The sequence below is a fragment of the Muntiacus reevesi genome, chromosome 6, assembly GCF_963930625.1.
Source record: "Muntiacus reevesi chromosome 6, mMunRee1.1, whole genome shotgun sequence".
NCBI lineage: Eukaryota > Metazoa > Chordata > Mammalia > Artiodactyla > Cervidae > Muntiacus > Muntiacus reevesi.
The window spans coordinates 64,050,306-64,069,032 of record NC_089254.1 but is presented as its reverse complement, the minus strand read 5'-3'; the positions used below and the strand labels follow the sequence as shown (position 1 = coordinate 64,069,032).

The window sequence follows — 18,727 nt, the reverse complement described above, 5'->3', positions numbered from 1 at the left end:
AGATATGCACTAAACCTCACATGGGGAGGTGGCAGGGTGATTAGTGAACTTCCAGGTATTTTCTTATGTGCTTTACTCTTAAGGCGAATAGTTATTTTTCATCCCCTTGAAGCTGTAAGTTATAACAAAATAAATGGATCCGTGGCTTGCCAGAAGCCATAACTCTGTATTTAGTTGACATGACCAGATTCCCCAGTTTGGCCTTTGAGAGCCTGAGAGCAGAATAAAGCATTAACCTCTTCTGACCCTTTCCCCTCTGTCTTCTCTGGGCAGAATATCTCGATGCATAACCCCGTTGGTGGGGCCATGGCGGGGCCTGGAACTCACCAGCTCAGCAGCGCCCGGATGCCCAACCATGACACCAGCGTTGTGATTCAGCAAGCCATGCCGTCACCCCAGTCCAGCTCTGTCATCACGCAGGCGCCTTCCACCAACCGCCAGATCGGGTAAGGAGATCTCCTTGGTTGTCTCTGGGTCCTGGCTGGAGCTCAGGGAAGGTTCTGGACTTTCTTCTGGTTTCTGGTCTGCAGGTTGAATAAGACAGAGGTTGGCTTTCCTGGCTGGTGTGATACTGCCTAGAGTTCAGAGTTATGTTTTTGATGGGAGAAAGGTAGAAGGAGTCTCTGTTTGGTAGAAGCTTTTGACCTTAACTCTGGAGAGAAAAGCAAGTCATTCTGTGTCATTGTTCCTTCAGAGAAGATTCTTGAACTTTAAGGTGACTGTAGGGAAACCCCTTGGATGTTGGGAGCAGAGTGTATTTCTCAGGACAAATGCTTGAGGATGATGGAGGGAAGTGTCACTCACCCAGCTTCCTCGCTAACAGAGTATGTGCCTCCATTCCTAAGAACAATGTCCAACACCCATGTCTCTGGTGTATTTCCACAGTCCTTCTCTCTGATGGTTCTTCTTTCTTCTTTCCCTTGTTAATATTAATACCTTCTCATTAGCTCTCCTCTCTTTCTATACTGGTTCATATTCATTCCTGGAGAAGACAAAACAAGGAAGGCAGACCCTATCCTTCTCATTTAGGTAAAAAAGATAATACTGAGGCATTGAGAAAAATAGGTAGAATGCTCCCAGACACTGTATCATGTCATGGAACAAGCACTCACTCCTGAGTATCACGTGATAGCTCTCGGTCCTTGTTACTCAGAGTGTGGTCTGAGGATGGGCAGCATGGGTATTACCCAGGAGCTTCTTAGAAATGCAAACTTCTGGCCCAGCTTCCTGCTCTCCAGAATGAGGATGGTGTCTCTTCTCTCTACCCTCACAAGAGTAATGTGAAAAGGAAATAAAAGATTTAAGAGTCCTTGGGATCTTAGGAAGAAAAAGTAGTAACTTAAGCCAAAGAGCTATGATAAATTTATATTGCTGGATGCTGAGAACTGCTTGCTCCTTGTTCCTAGAATTCTCTGTTTAAAATAGGAAAGGGAGCTTGCTGTGTTTGGTGTGCACATCAGAGTTTAAATATTCCACTGAATAGCAGATATGGTGATTTTTAGAAAACATTAGAGGCTATCTCACTGTTTATCAGTATGTCTTTTCCCTTCCTTGTTTTAAATGTGTATAAGAATCCCCTACCGAGAGGGAGCACTAAGGACAATGGCTATCCCTCCTCAGAATACGCTGGAAAGGGTACCTTATCTCTCACATTTTTCAGCTCATCAGGATGGGTTGTGATATATGAAGACAAAATCTTAACAAATGAGAGTTGTGGGTAATAACTATGTTTGCCATGGGAACCTTTGGTTTCCCATTCAAGAAACAGAAAATTAATCTGGCCATTTGAATGCTTGGCTTTGTTGGAAAAAGCCAGTGCTAAAGTTGCAAGTGTGTCTGTGAAAGAATCCTTTTTTTCTCAAATGTCTATGGGAATACATGCGTCTCCGTCCAAAGCAAGAACCTGTAGTATACTAAGAAGGTGGGGTTGTTAAAGACAGCATCTCAGTGTCTCAAGGGACTCCTTCACTCCAGTGGCTTGGCTTTGGGCAAACAATTCACAGTTAGGCAAGCTAATTATAATTATTTTATTTTTCTTTCAAGGGGAAAAAACATAAAATGTGCTAGATTTTATTAGCATTTTTACAGCATTCCTTCTCCCCTGGAGTTCTTCTGCCTCCTGCCCCCCAACTTCCCTCTTGGAGGCCCTTAGTATTTGGCCATTGTTAGTACAATGGTGGTTTTTGTGAAACAATCTTTTAAGGGTTAGCACTAAATTCTAAGATGGGTGTTGACTCTGTGAATAATATACCCAGTTGGCCCAGGGCTGTACAGTTGGATGGCATTTCTAGGCTGTGTCACTGGGCCCTGTTAGGTGGGGGTATGTGCCATCTCCTGACCCACTGTCTTCCCGTTTATTCCCAGTCCTGGGGTGTTATGTGTCTCTCCTGGTGTTTTCTAGGAGATAATTGTCACTTTAGGACTCTGTCTCATTGCCAAGCTTGAGGGAGGCTATTTCTTGCTTCAGATCCTTCCCTGTTGTGCTTGCCATGTTGATTCCAACCCCCACACCCTGTCATTTCCATTTTTCTCCATGTGACCCATCTAAAACCTTGCCCGGATGATCATGGGGGCTCAGCAGCCCATCTCACCAGTGGATTCAGAATGAAACTCTAGGTGGTAACATTTGGGGATGGCTGACTCTTTTATTTCTCTCAGCAAAGAGGAAATGAGTACTTATTTTAAAACATGAGTTCCCTCTGGAGACTGTGTCTTTAAATGAGCATTTGAAACTGCAGATAGTTTTCTTTCTTTTTTTTTTCTCTGAGGCTGCACAGAACCATATTGTAGTAATATTCTGATTTTTATCACAACCTCAAATATTTAAGTGTCAAAATCTGGCCAAGCCACCTGCAAATGTTTGCCATGGCTACCGGCCAACAAAAACAGCAAACAGCAATGAAAGTCTTCATTCAGGCTCCGCGCTTAAGCTGCACCCAGCCAGAGAGGCTGGGACCCACCTGTGCCCACGCACAGGGCTTTTTTGCTGTGGCCAGTGGGCGTGTTCACGGATAGAACTTTGCAGGAGAGAGAGGGGGCCGCCCATCTCCCGTTCCCCCCTTTTCTTCCCTTTGACCAGTGCTGGGTTTCTGTTGCCAATCCCACTTTTATTCTCCTTTCTGCCACCGTCCCCTCTTCATGCTGTATTTAAACTTAGAGGTTTGAATGTATTGGGAGTGATATTGACATGAAGGACTGGAAATGGGGACAGTGCCTGCTCCTAAGGAAGATCTGGGGGACAAAGTGTAGGCATCCTTGTGAGCATTTGATTTGCATATTTTTGGAGCAGGCACTGAGTCAGCGTAGGACCAAATGGGTGGAAATGCAAAAGTCCGAGATAGACAAACCACGTGGGCAACCTCCAGTCTATCCTCTATCACCCCCTTCCATTGCCAATGCCCAGTTCTGTCCAAGTAGTGCTTTTTATCTCGATAGAAACTGGAGGTAAGTATAAATATCCCAAATTGCACTCGTGTGGTTAGGCAGGCTAGAAAAACACAGTGTTGGAGAGTGTGGGAGGCATCCCCAAACTAGTGACTACTTGTGCTTAGTCAAACTGGCAGACACCTTGTCGAGAAGAGTGCCTTTGGCTGATTGATGGTAGCATTTTAGGAGATAAGTTTTCCAGATGGAAAAAGAAAAAGAGGGAGCCATGGGGTGTGAGGGAGACAAGCGAGACAGAAAACAAGCATGTGTTAAATACAGATGAAATCGATTCTGCCTTGGACCAAGTATGTGGCAGATTCCAAGCAGTGTCTCTCCTCTAGTCATTTTTTTTTTTTTTATTAAAGATCATGTAACAGGCTCATTAATTCAGGATCAAGTCTGCAACTCCTGAGAGAATGGTGGAAGGGCAGGTATCAGTAGTATAAGTTCTCTCTTTCTCTAATTCTGTCTCTCTCACTCTTTTCTCATATGAGAAATTTTTGTAGGTGCCAGCAATCAATTGAGTAGGTGGCTACAATTTTAATAGATCCTAGCTTTCCTTGGTGGCTCAGTGGTTAAGAATCTGCCTGTCAAGCAGGAGACACAGGTTTGATCCCTGGATTAGGAAAATCTTCTAGAGATGGAAATGGCAACCCACTCCAGTAGTCTTGTCTGGGATAATCCCATGGACAGAGGAGCCTGGCAGGCTACATTCCATGGGGTCGCAAAAGGGTTGGACATGACATAGCAACTGAACAACAGCAAATTCCTAGAGAAACCTAATTCTCTTTATGGACCAATGTTATTAGATAATTCATGCTTGGTAATTTTTTTAGGAAGACAATGAAAGTAATATGGAATGAGGTGATTTACAACAATGGATATCAGTACAGAGTTCTCGGAGGCACTTCCCAAATAGTCCACAAAATTTCTTCCTGTATTCAGAATGTTCTATAGCTTTAGTTCTCCCTATGGAATTGGCAAATGCATGAGCTTGTTAGATTATTGGTAAAAACATTATTTGCCAGTAACTGCTTACAGTGTAGATATGATATATCTAACATCAGGATATACAAATGTTCCTACCAAAGCTGATATTTGAAAAGAAGATATCTGGTCTTTTCTGGAATATTCTAGTTATGATATCAAGAAATTTGAAAATATGTTCAACAGCATGTATATATGAAACCTCTCTCCAATTTTATGCCAGTTTTAGTCTTGGCACATGTATGTTTGTAGGTATATTAGCTATTTCATCATATACCCTATTTGCATGAAGCTGTATTTAAGCAATGTAGATCTAAGACTTGGCCAGAAATTTATAGAAAATATAGTAAATCTTGTAAAAATAAAAAGGAGCTGATACTCATCATAAATTGTATTTCTCTCACCCTTTCTGAGTTTCTTTTTTAAAAAATAATAGTAATAAAAGAAGAACTTATCACATCTCAGAACTTATTGATGTAAAAAACAATGCCACTTTGCTTGTTGGAGAGAGTCACATGGTTTTTTGTATGAGTTGCTGTCGATGCTTGAGGTGTCCATTGAGATAGGAATGTTAATTGATTCAAGGATTTCTGTGTCTATCATTCTGAAAAAAGGGAGGGGAAAGGTCAGTAAATGATGCCATCACAAAAAGGCACTGCTGAAAGAAAACTTATGTAAAACATCAGCTTACAGTTGAATCAGACTATAAAGAATCCACCTGCAATGCAGGAGACCTGGGTTCAATCCCTGGGTTGGGAAGATCTCCTGGAGAAGGGAATGGCTACTCACTCCAGTGTTCTTGCCTGAAAGAGTTCATGGACAGAGGAACCTAGTGGGCTACAGTCCATGGGGTCACAAAGAATTGGACATGACTAAGCAACAAATGGCAACCCACTCCAGTACCTTGCCTGGAAAACCCCATGGACGGAGGAGCATTGTAGGCTACAGTCCATGGGGTCACAAAGAGTCGGACATGACTGAGCGACTTCACAAGTGACCAACACTTTCACTTTCACATTTCACAGTTTGAGTATGCTTGTTCTGTATATGCATAGGTGTATACATCCATTATCGGAGAAGGCAATGGCAACCCACTCCAGTGCTCTTGCCTAGAAAATCCCATGGACGAAGGAGCATGGTAGGTTGCAGTCCATGGGGTCACTAGGAGTTGGACACCACTGAACGACTTCACTTTTGCTTTTCCCTTTCATGCATTGGAGAAGGAAATGGCAACCCACTCCAGTGTTCTTGCCTGGAGAATCCCAGGGATGGGGGAGCCTGGTGGGCTGCCGTCTATGGGGTCGCACAGAGTCAGACATGACTGAAGCGACTTAGCAGCAGCAGCAGCAACAGCATACATCCATTATGAAGAGCTTTCTTAAACTCCACAAGTCAGCAGCATGAATTAGACTGTCACTGCCCACCACAGGCCTGTGCTAGCAGGGTGCAGGCCAACCTTCTTCCTCCTGGATGCAACAGCCAGCAGGTCCCGGCTTATCACTCCCTGCCCCCACCCCCACACCCCTCTCCAGGACAGCTCGAAGCCCCCTTTGAGTAATTCAGACCTGAAGCCATTATTTCCTGCTTTGTGTGTTGTGGAATATCATGGCTATGAACATTGCTTTATTGTTAGAAAGTTGCTGGGTCTTTCACAGCCCTGAGAACATTTATGAGGCCCTTCAGGGGAATGCTTTCTGGGAAGGTTGACGGACTTAACCATATGGCTCCCGTTAAATCCTGTGCAGAGCCTTGAGAAATTACCTCTGACAAGAGGACCAGCAGCTTTCTACTCAAAGAGTTTTATGTGTGGAACGAAACATTAAGTACTGATACTTGAGGAAATATAAGGTTTCTTAACATTCAAAAGTTGTAATACCACAAGGTATTGTGGCCAGATGAAGGGGGCAGAGCCAGGATGCCAGAGCACATGGCTACATCTTCCAAGAAGCAGAAAAGCACTCCTGCTCTCCTCTCCTAGCCTGGTTCTTGCCCGTGATCCCTCAGGCCAGCTTTGTTGTGTCTTAATGTCTCAGTTCCTCAACTGGAGCACAGCAAGGCAGGTATCTTTGCTTAAACAATAGATGTCTACTTTCCACAGTTTTGGAGGCTGGAAAGTCCAAGGTCAAGGTGCTGGCAGATTTGGTTCTTGGTGAGGGCCCTCTTCCTGCCTCACAGATGACTGTCATCTCACTGTGTGCTCACCTGATTGCTTCTCTGTGCACACAGAGAGAGAGAGAGAGAGACAGACAGACAGACAGACAGACAGGTAGATTGACAGAGAGAGGAGAGGGTTTCCCTGATAGCTCAGTTGGTAAAGAATCTGCCAGCAATGCGCGAGACCCTGGTTCAATTCCTGGGTCAGGAGGATACGCTGGAAAAGGGATAGGCTACCCACTCCAGTATTCTTGGGCTTCCCTTGTGGCTCAGTTGGTAAAGAATTTACTTGCAATGTGGGAGATATGGGTTTGATCCCTGGATTAGGAATATCCCCTGGAGAAGGGAACAGCTACCCACTCTAGTATTCTGGCCTGGAGAATTCCATGGACAGGGAGTAGTATGGTGGCTACCGACCATGGGTTTGGGAAAAGTCAGATATGACTGAGCAACTAAAACAACATATGAATTTAGAGGGAGACACATTCAGTTAGTAAAAGCTAGTCTTCTTGGGAAAGAAAATTCAAAGTCACTGTTTAGTGGCTCAAGCTATTTGGTAGAGAAGTTTGGGATTAGCAGGCTGATAACTAAAGAGAAGAAAGGGAGCTAACATTTATCCAGCATCATCTATGTGCAGAGCACTGATTTATCTTTGTATGTTGCTTTCTATCATTTCTCCAAGAGTCTGGAGAGGCAGACATTGTTTGCTCCAGTTTTACTGCTCAAGGAAAAGAAGTAACTTATCCAAAGTCACTCAGCCAGTTAGATGAGCAGAGTTTTGAATGTGGTTCTGTTGGACTTCAAAGCACATGCTTTCCCTGTGCTCCTGCCTGTAGCAGCCCCACTGCCATGAAAGATACATGAGCATGCCTGACCATGTGGGAGAGTCATCTACCCACATGAGTTGGTTAATGCTTAGCCTCTGGTTACAGTGTGAAGTGCTTCCTTCACATACCTACAGGCTGGTCAAGGGCAGAGGTAGACATACTGAGTTGCCAGCAGCTGCTTAAATCCTTCAGGAGAAAAATACAGGAGTTCCCTGGCTCTCAGAAAGGTAGTTTGCAGGTCATGAGAGCACATGGATATATAGAGAGAGAGCCTGTACCTCGGAGATCTCTTGGCCAAATCCTCTCACTTTTAAGAAAACCAGATTCCTGCCTGAGAGTGGCTGTCCTTCCTCCAACTATTTGGTTGCTTTACATTTGGCTTCATGGTTTATAGGAAGAACCTGTCCCCTGACCAGATGAAATGTGACTTCCAGGCTGTTCTGATTCCTGTGTGGATAGATGACTTTGCCTGTGACGTCTTATTGGGGGAGAGTCTCAATTCTGGATCTTATAAACATAAGCCCTGCTCACAGAGTTCCAGAACCTCCCATATAAGTGTCTCTGTGTGTTTTGACTGTCTCCTCCCATATTTAGAACAGATAGGCACACCAATGAGTCACCACACAAAGAGCTGACTCTTTGGAAAAGATCCGGATGCTGGGAAAGATTGAAAGCAGGAGGAGATGGGAATAATAGAGGATGAGATGGTTGGATGGCATCACCAACTCAAGGGACATGAGTTTAAACAAATTCCAGGAGATAGTGAAGGACAGGGAAGCCAGTATGCTGCAGTCCATGGGGTCAAAAAGAGTGGGACATGACTTAGCAACTGAACAACAAGTCACAGGTCTGCTTCTAGAGAAAATAGCCCAGGATCATTCAGGCTGTGTCTGTTGTAAATCTAGACACTTGTTCTTTTGTGTAGCATACTGAAAAGATATGCCTGGAAAAGACAAACTTACTCAGAGCGAAACCAAGTCAGGTTAGAGGGGAGTCTTGCAAAAGTATTGACCACAGGTTCAGAGGTCATGGGTTTAGGCTCTGCCACACAAAAAAACTTTTATAACCTTGGCCAAGTGCACAATTGCCCTGGGCCCCCCTTCCTTCGTCTACACTTTAAAAGTTTAACCAACTGATTACAAGTCACTCTCAGCAACACAATCCTCATTCATTGCTTCTTTTCTGTTTCAAATTTCTTTTCTCTTTTGGTTTGTTTTCCTCTAGGAGCTGATTTTGGGGTTCTTGATTATCTGAGTTTCAGGAGGCATTCTCATACTCATATGTGTAAGAACAGAGTAGGGCTTGGGAATGTTTGGGAAGAGGAGACCAGTGCAGCCAAGAGAAGGGTCCTAACATATGAAGACAGAGAGACTTGACTTCCAGGTTCAACTCCTAGGTGAATCACAACAAATTTATAATTCTGTTACATGGAGATTTTACACCCATTTTACTATTGAGTAAAGTGAGGTTCAGTGATTATGTGGCTTGCCCCAGGTTATATGGATAAAGGTAAGTGCTGGAACTGGAAGCCAAACCACTGTCTGATGGGTCCAAATGAAGTTGACTTCTCCAAGTTTTGACTTCCTTACATGTAAAATGAGAAGGCATCACTAGAAAATTCTCAAACCTTATACAGCACTAAGAGACTGATGGTTTTCATAATAAGTGTAATTTTGAAAACTACTTGGAAGGTAAGTTCCTTGGGGGCTCAGGACTGTATGCATGACTATGGAGTTTCCTCCCTTGAATTAATCCTATCAGCAAATTGTTCTTTTATTCTCATTTTACTAAAAGTGACTTATTGCTGAAGAGCTCACTAGAAAAACACCTAAACAACAGCACAATAATGAAAGATATAATACAACAGTGAAAGATATAATATAAATGTAATACAAGAAATTGGAACAATTATATTGCCAGACATAGCTTAATGGAAAAATGCAGTCCACTGTCTTCTTTTTTGGATTTACTATTTAGGGGGTTACTTTATAGAAGACATGAAACATAAAGGTCTAGCTTATATCAGTATTTAGTATTTTCCAAGGGGAAAACCTTGGGTAAGGTGTCAAATAACTAAACATTGGAAACTGAGGATATATATTTATCTTAATATAAAATTCAGTGATTAACTGCACCTTTCTATGTTTGTCATAGTTCCTACATGGGAACTGGCTCATTATGTTCTGTTTTCAGGGCCAGAACACTGAGTTGGCGCTCCACTGTAGGTTTACATGAGTCCCAGTGTTGCGTTTAGAATGAGTCCCAGGACTAAGTGTAACCATTCCTTCAAGAACACCAAAAGGGATAGTAACATGGGGAAAGAACTGGTGTGTGCTGCGCTCTCCAAGGTGAGCATGTTAGGAGAAATGAATCTGGTAACGCAGAGGTGCTCCTTTGTAACTGGGAGTACACTTTGCTTTTCTGAAGACTGAGCAGGTACAGGTAACAGGCTGTATCCCAGTGGACATTTCTAACTATTTGTAACTTTCACATTCTTTTTTTTTTTTTTTTTTTGCTTTATTTTTTTTATTTATTTATTTTTTTTTAATATTATTTTATTAGTTGGAGGCCAATCACTTTACAACATTTCAGTGGGTTTTGTCATACATTGACATGAATCAGCCATATAGTTACACGTATTCCCCATCCCGATCCCCCCTCCCACCTCCCTCCCCACCCGACTCCTCAGGGTCCTCCCAGTGCACCAGGCCCGAGCACCTGACTCATGTATCCCACCTGGGCTGGTGGTCCGTTTCACCATAGATAATATACATGCTGTTCTTTCAAAACATCCCACCCTCACGTTCTCCCCCAGAGTTCAAAAGTCTGTTCTGTACTTCTGTGTATGACCCAGCAATACCACTTCTAGGCATACACACTGAGGAATCCAGATCTGAAAGAGACACGTGCACCCCAATGTTCATTGCAGCACTGTTTATAATAGCCAGGACATGGAAGCAACCCAGATGCCCATCAGCAGATGAATGGATAAGGAAGCTGTGGTACATATACACCATGGAATATTACTCAGCCGTTAAAAAGAATTCATTTGAATCAGTTCTAATGAGATGGATGAAACTGGAGCCCATTATACAGAGTGAAGTAAGCCAGAAAGATAAAGAACATTACAGTATACTAACACATATATACGGAATTTAGATAGATGGTGGCGATAACCCTATATGCAAAACAGAAAAAGAGACACAGAAGTACAGAACTTTCACATTCTTAAAGACTGTATGTTTCATGAAGTAATAATAACTCTTACCTGTCTGATTGACAAGTAGTTTCTGAGTTAAAAGAGAAGAACTGCAGATAGTCTGTGGTCCTCATTGCAATACTATGTAGTCATATAACTGGACATTTTAGGATTTAAAAGGTAAATGATTCAATAGGTCCTCTTATATGTATTTTTCAACAATATTAGACCAAACAGAATTTTTTCTACTGTCGTTTTTAATATTCTTTTTGTGGAGGATTTAGTTAAAGGAGATACAAATTCTGTGGACCTTTTACCTTTGGTTGGATGAGAATATCACAGAAATAACCAATTTGGCCTTGGATTTTGGATATAAAGGGAACCCCTTATATCAAGTTTCAGTTACATACTGATGGAATCCTATTTCAGTGAGACCGTACAATGACATTGCTAGAGATTGAGAGCCATTGCTGGTGGTTTTGACTCCATCACTCACAAGTTCTGGGACTTTGAACAGCCCCCTTGACCTCTCAGGGCCCTACTTTTCCATCTTATAAAATGAAAGAATGAAACTGGATTGTCTAACCAGTGCCCTTTTCTAGCTCTTATGAACATATTTGTTTCCTTATCAGGACTAACACTCTCTCATGATACTGCTTGGCTGGTAGGGATTATGGAAGAAGAAATTTCATAAAAACAGATATATCACATTTAGCAGACAATCCAGTAATCTGTTTACCAAGTATGTTGTGCTTTTGGTAAATATCAACTGTAAAATTTCTATAGAGCAATAAACATTCTTAATGGTACCAGACACATTTAAAAGAATTTGGAGTTTTATAGTTTTCCCCCCTTTGGCAAAGTGCATTCTGGCTGGTGAATAGGTCGGTAAAGTCTGTAAAATGATAGGACCCTTGTGAGTGGGAGGTGGGGGGGGGGGTACAGACATGCCAGAATGTGCCTGGCTGGCTTTTGCAGAGGTGCAGGTCTTTGCAGAGAACAGATGGCCCCAGAAATCTTTGAAATGCCAGAAATGACTTCCTGAGTATACTCATCATATATTGGTTCAGATAGGGTAATTCATAAGCCAAATATACAACAGTTTACCACTGACCTCCAGTATATTATTTTCAGTCCATAAAATCCATAAACATTTCTACATAGACAATCATAATGATGACTGCTGCAACAAAAACCCATCCCCAAGTCAGTAAACCACTGAACACTGTCAAACGCACAATGGTGTTCTCAGTGTCTATAGGGGCTGGAGGCCAAGTGTTTGGCAGACTCTTGAGGATCACTGCTTAGTGTGACAGTTTTTCCCACTTGAGAGTCTTGCTTCAAACTGAATGCCTAAAGAGATGAGCAATAAAGTGCTGGATTGAAGAGAACTAGGGTCTGCTTCCACTGCAGCAGTATTTGGGTAGTATGAGGGACGCCATTTTTGTTGAAGTTGCAAACTCAGTGAAGCTAGAGTCTACCCCTGAAGCTTTCTTTAACCCTATATTGAGTCAGGGTGTATTTTTTAATGACAAAACAAAATTGCAAATGTATAGATGCTTATTTCAAATCAGAGCCTCTCTAAAATTTTGAAAGAATAAATTTAAAAATAATCTTAACTAAATTGTATATTAATAAAGGAGACTGGGGAATTTTAATGTCCAATTTCATCCAAATGAAAATTGTGTGTGTGTGAGTGATGTACATGTATACACCCACTTCATAATAATTTGCTTTACTGGAACATCATTTAAGCCATTTGACATGTATATAACATTATTCAAAACCTTTGAAGAAATTTTCCAGGTATATTCTGTGTATTCCACATGGCATGTCCTAAATGTCCTTTATAACCCCTTCTTACATGACAAAAAACTACACCAGCCCCTTGCAACCACTTTTAAAGAATAGTCTCAGTGATTAACAAACATAATAAGTTTTAAAAGGGAAAAAAAACAACTCATATAGATTCGCATTAGACCCTTAACCTAGTTTTTCAGAAAATTGAAACAATTCCTCATTATCTACAAAATGACTATTTGTTGATGGATTATGTTTTCAGGAGCAACCACTTTTATTTCTCTGACACCTTGGCATCATTGGTGTGTGGGGTGAGATACCTAAGTGCTAATGCGGATGTCCCTGGGAGGTGGTGACAGCCAGATCTAGAATGGGGGAGAGAGCCACAGCTCAGGGTGTAACTCCCTTCCTGGGAGAAGCAGGGTGAATATCTCATAGAGAACTGACTATGGCACTAACCATAGGCTTGGGGCTTCACCATAGAGGGCTTTGATCTGTTGGGAGATTCTGATTCATAGCTGAGGTGGAATGGGTATGGCAGGGCATTCATCTAGGACCCTGGCTTTCTTTTCTTCCTCTCTCCTTTCTTTCCTCCCTCTCTCCTTCCCATCTCCCTTAGAAAGAAGGAGGAATACCTCCAATTATTCATCATGTCTGACATTTGGCCATGGCTCTCAGTACAAGTCTGGAATTGGAGAAACTTTAAAACTTAACTAAAAGGAAAATGGGAGACTTTGTGTGTGTGTGTGTGTGTGTGTGTGTGTGGTGTCAATTACTCAGCATGTCCCAATCCCCCCTCATGTGTGGATAGCCACTATTTATTTAATTTAGATCTGTAGTCAAGCACTTTGCAGGAAACCCGAGGAATGAGTTTGTCCAGATCTCTTTTGGCAAATGTGTATGTGTATTTGTGTGTGTGTGTGAGAGAGAGAGACAGAGACAGAGAGAGAGATTGATTTTTATAAAAACAGTGTGTGAAACTTTGGCTGCCCCACCAAAGCCACAGATAATCAACCTTATATTGGGTCTGCCGCATTCCATAATTATTATTGCCATTAGGAGTAATTATTATTTGCCTTGTTGAGTTGGCAGTTTGGAGTCTGCCTGAGACCGAGGCTTCTCACAGGAGCAGAAGCACACACACAAAGGCCTAGATTCACCCACAAGTGCTTCAACATGTTTGGACGACATCCCTTGCTTGGTTCACTTCATTGGATTTCAGACACATTGAGCTTCAAATTGAATGAAAAGTTTATCAGATACAAAACCAGCGTGAATGAGAGCCTGCACTCCAAAAGCTTTTTTGAATGAATGCTGGAATTCTTGGCTTTTCTCAGTCTGGAGATAAGTTTTCTTTTCATGCCACTCTCTTCCTGAATTAAAAGAGAAAAATAAATAATATGATGAGTCTTCAGTTAGAGACTGAGCTTGAAATGGTAGAAGAAGAAAAAGTAGAAGAAAGGTAGGAACACCCCAGGGCAAGGCAGCAAGATCATATAGGAGGCAGAATAATTACAACCTTAATTTTATTTTTTCCCCCTGATTTGTGTTGTCTCCTTGCCCACAGACCCTCCAGACTCCGGATTCTATATTGTTTCCTTGTCCTTTTGCCTTATCATTTTGCAATAACTGTGCCACAGGTATCGCCTCTGCCCTCCTTGGGGACCTCAGGTAGGATGTGACCAAGTCTTTTGAATCCTGGAGTGCTCACAACAGAAGCTGTTCCTGGTGGAAGGGTTCACCAAATCATGAAAGAAGAAATAGCAGAAGGTGTTCATCCCCCTGGAGAAGAAAATGGCAACCCACTCTAGTATTCTTGCCTGGGAAATCCCATGGGCAGAAGAGCCTGAAGGGCTCAGTCCATGGGGTCACAAAGAGTCGTACACGACTTAATGACTGAACAACAAGATGTTCTTCCAGACGTTATTTTTCCCATAAGACTTTATTGGTTTCTTGCCAAAGTCTATACCAATCACAGACCTGCAAGTACTTAGAAGAGCCCACACCCTCTGTGTGGGGGTCTGTCCTCTCCCCTTAACCTCCTCCTCCCAGAATGGAAATTTATAGCAAAAGCTGCTGAATAAGACCCCTCGAGAGACTCCTCAAAACTGCTGAATCAGAAGAAGGAAAAAACTCAACAGCCTCCATTTGAAGGGTCAGACCCAACACACCTGAGTGAATGTCAGCTTTGTCTTCAGACACCCAAAAGTCTGTCCTCCATTGTCAAACCAACTGTGATCCCCAGACAGGGTCAGAACTGGGAGGGAGGGGAGGCACCATGTCTTCAAAGTAAGCATTCCTCAGTCGGTCAAGGAATGGAGGCAACTGGTTACTCACCTTCTCCCAGATGTGGTGCCCAGATGGGGTGAGTGAAAACAAGCCCTCCCCTGTCCTAGGCCTTGAAAAGAGACTTCTTTTGTTATTATACTTCATTTAACAGGTTCCTTGGGTGAATCCCTCTGTACAAGTGAGAAGCAAGTAGATGTTTCACTGTAGTGATTTCCAGGGGTTTGTGGTCCTGGATAACACATGTATGCAGACTGTTTAGTGGGGAAAATATTACAAAGGAGCATTCCTGTCTGGGTTTTCATAAAAGATGGCAAAGTCATGCTGTAGAGGAAAAGAAATCCAGCACTTTCTCAGTAGTAGTAAAAGCTTGTCTTCAGATAAGATTTCCTGAGAGTGTAGAATGGCTGCTTTTTCACTTTTCATTTGTTCTAGGAATTTAGGGGTAGAGAGAGGCCAGGGAAATGTCATCCATGTGCATGGAGTTTAATAAAGATGGAGACTTAACTTGTTCATTTTCAATGGTAATCTTCACAAGGAACCACTTTTTTTTTTTTTTTTTTTTTTTTTTTACAAAACTCTAGAGTATGTTATTTATATCAGTCCTTAATACATGTCATTGTTACTTTTTTTTTCAAAGATCCTGTTGTACTGAGTCCTTTATTGTCTTACAACAGTAAGTGCTTGTTTTAAGGATATTGCTTTCTATAGAAAGCATTTCATCCTTCATGCTTTCGTCATGAATTTCTCTGGAGTTTCCCCAAATCTAATTGTCATACATTCGTTTTCATAGTGATGAATATGATCTTTCTTCTATTAAATGGTGTTTCTCTATCAATGGACTTAACTTTACGTCCTTTTCTACAGTCAAGCAATGAAAAGAGCTTTCAAATTCTGTTGTTTGTTCCAAATGAGGTGCATGGTAAGTTTGAGGGAGCTTCCAAATGGAACTGGGTACTGTCAGAGGCAGCAGTCACATTAGATGGCAGACCCCAAGGGAGAAGAGGTAACATCGCCAGGGAAACAGTTGTTTTCTCAGCTGCACAGAGATTTCTCCTGGTCTAAAAGATGAGCAGGTAGACACCAGCGCTTATCATGTGATGTCTGTGTACCACGTTATAAAGATGAATTACAGTACTAAACAGAATCCGCTGAACTGGGCTCTACAGTGCGTGTTCTGGTGCTGCCAAAGACAAGGGGTATGGAGACTGACCTCGTGGGCAGGTCACCCCGTCTCCCCATCACCCCCTCACCCAGAGCAGTTCCACATTCATTCATTTAGTTGAGTTTCTACATAAGTACTTCTTTGAATAAAGAGTTCTAAAGCAAGAAAAACGTTTGAAAACTATAGGGTAGGAGATTCTTTTCTGTATATGTACGAGGAAAGAAAAAGGGAATTCTTGGGCATGCTGATGCAGACACCATCTTAAAGACCAATTCCCCGAAGAAATAGCGACAGCTTTGCCATTGTGGAGGTAGATGAGATTGGAGAAACAGTTTCTGGAGTGATGGGGGGTGATGCAGAGAGGAGTAACACATGAAAGAACTAATAGTAACTGGATGGGAGGGGAGAAAACTATCAAAACGAAACATACAGACTTCACAGGAATCTATTCATTTGAATCCCACAGGAAAAGATGCAGTAGCAGATGAAATTGTACTTTTTCAGTTCACTCTTTTAGACAGATGCTTGAACACTTGTGATCACAAGGTCTGAGGTATTGTGACCCAATAGGGCTAGAGAGGCAGCACCGCTGAACCAGACTCCAGACACCCTTGCATCACCCCATCCAACTTCAACCTGCAGACTTCTCTCTCTTTGATTTGGTTTAGGTCTCTAGGACTTCACTATGATTTTTTCTCTTTCACAATGTTACCCCTTTCATCATCCAGCCTGACTTCTACCCCTCGGCATACCTAGTGGAATATAAAGGCAACTTCCTCGGATATCCCCCACCCCAGTGCTCAGCCCTTAGGACAATCCCTTACTCTTCGCAGACTCAGCATGGCCTATCTCACAGGCAAAACTCAGGTATTTCCATCTTTAACTATGGTGCATCTGTTGTTTTGAGTCAGATTGCATCACTGCAAAAGATCTGTTGAAGTCCTAAACCCGGGGTACCTCAGAATGTGACTTTATTTACAAATAGGATCTTTGCAGATGTAATCTAGTTAAGATGAGGTTATACCGACTTCTGAGGGAGCCCTAAGCCCAGTGACTGGAGTCCTTATGAGCAGGCCATGAGAAGACACCTGGAGGACAGCATGCAATGCCACAGGCAGAGACTGGAATGATGCAGCTGCAAGCCAAGGAGAGATGAGGTTTGTCTGCAACGGCAGCAGCCTGGAGAGAGTGGGGTACACAGATTCTCCCTGAGAGCCCCCCAAAGAAACCAACCCTGTGACACCTTGACTTCTGGTGTATAATCTCCAGAACTGTTAGAGAATCAATTTCTGTTGATTTTAAGCCACCCAGATTGTGGTGATTTGTTATGACAGCCCTTGGAAACGAATACATGTGTCTTCATGTAATTATGGACCTATTTGTTTTGCCAACAGTACTGTGGTAAAAAAAAAAATTCTTACTCCATTCTCTTTTCATTCAACTGTAACAGATGTACGGATAAAAACATTAAGAGAAAAAAGCTAACTGAGAATAAAAGTAAAGCTAGTCTCCGGAGAACTAGTATCTGGGAGTAAGGACCTGTTGGGTGGGACACCACCAAGTCTCCATTTGTCCAGAAAGGGAATGAAGAGGCCTGCTATCCATCAAACAGTCACCAGTTAATATCTTCTGATGAAAGATATTATTAGAGATGCATTTACCTGGGTTTCAAGCCTGCATTGCCATAAAAATCCACTTTGAGAGGAACAGGGGAGAGTTTTTCCTCAGCCGTGCATTCTCTGCTCAGTGGTTATCTGCTGGATTCCGAATTATACACTTTTTATTGTTTAAGCTATCTACTCTATAATTTGCAGTGGTGAGAACATCAGCATTGCACATAGGTATGGGGGCTTTTCTAGTGGTAAAGAACCCTCTTGCCAATGTAGAAGATGCCAAAGACAAGGCTTTGATCCCTGGGTTGGGGAGGTTCCCTGGAGGAGGGCATGACAATCCACCCCGGTATTCTTGCCTGGAAAATCCCATGGACAGAGGAGCCTGGCAGACTATGGTTCACAGGGTCGCAACGAGTTGGACACGACTGAAGTGATTTAGCATGCATGCACATGGAGGCCTTTACATTCAACCTTCTAGAAGTTTTTAGCAGCTAATTATATTTCCTGAACCCTGAAGGCAAGACCCATGACTGATCTGAGGAAGGATAGTCCAGGGTGATGGATTTTTGGTTTTGTTTTCCTGTGTGTGTGTGTTTCTTCAGATAGTGAGCTTCATCACAAAGAGGTTTCTTGTAGGTGGTACCTAATTCCTTTCAGCCCTCCAGCCCACAGGCTGGTGCTCATTTTCATGACTGATCAGGGTTTTAGCTGCTGTTCTCCTAAAACATGTTTTTGAAAAAGGAAGTAGCTTATGTGGCAGCACTGTTCTTTTGATCTGGTAACTTTTCTTAATTCTTTCTGAAGCATCCTTCTGCCTCCATCTCTGGCTCTCAGTGATTTAAAGGAAAAATCCTGGAGTTTATATGCTCCAAGAAACCTAATGCTCCGAGAAATCCAATAAAGCCCACCGCCAGAATTGTGTTGGGGGGCGAAGGGGTATGAGATGACCACCCAGAGCGAGAGCCCGGATAGGAGGGCATTAAAAGCAAGCAGACTGATACCTGCGTGAGTCTACCACTGAATAGGATTTGCCGGCTATAGATGACTGTGAAGGTGGGGCTAGACTCTCACTCTCCATTCTCGAACTTTTTATTTGCAATTGGGAAAGTTTGTTCACCCCTCAGTATTAAGATATATGGGCTCTTCTTGCCTTTCACACCACCCCACCACCGAAGCTTTGTTTGAATTGTCACGCCTTAGGAAGTTTGTGGGGTTTTTTTGGTCCTAGATGGATCCTGAGTTTTCTTTCTCTCAATGGGCTCAGTCAAAT

General features: G+C 42.5%; 1 protein-coding gene across 2 annotated transcripts in view; it reads left to right on the top strand.

The window, feature by feature from the left end:
- Window positions 1–18,727, top strand: part of CREB5 (cAMP responsive element binding protein 5) — a 431,442-nt gene that overhangs the window by 164,645 nt on the left and 248,070 nt on the right. For both annotated transcript variants that reach the window (XM_065939200.1, XM_065939199.1), the window contains exon 5: window positions 274–446. In XM_065939200.1, coding sequence (XP_065795272.1) covers window positions 274–446 — 173 coding nt within the window. The remainder of the gene's footprint in view (window positions 1–273; window positions 447–18,727) is intronic.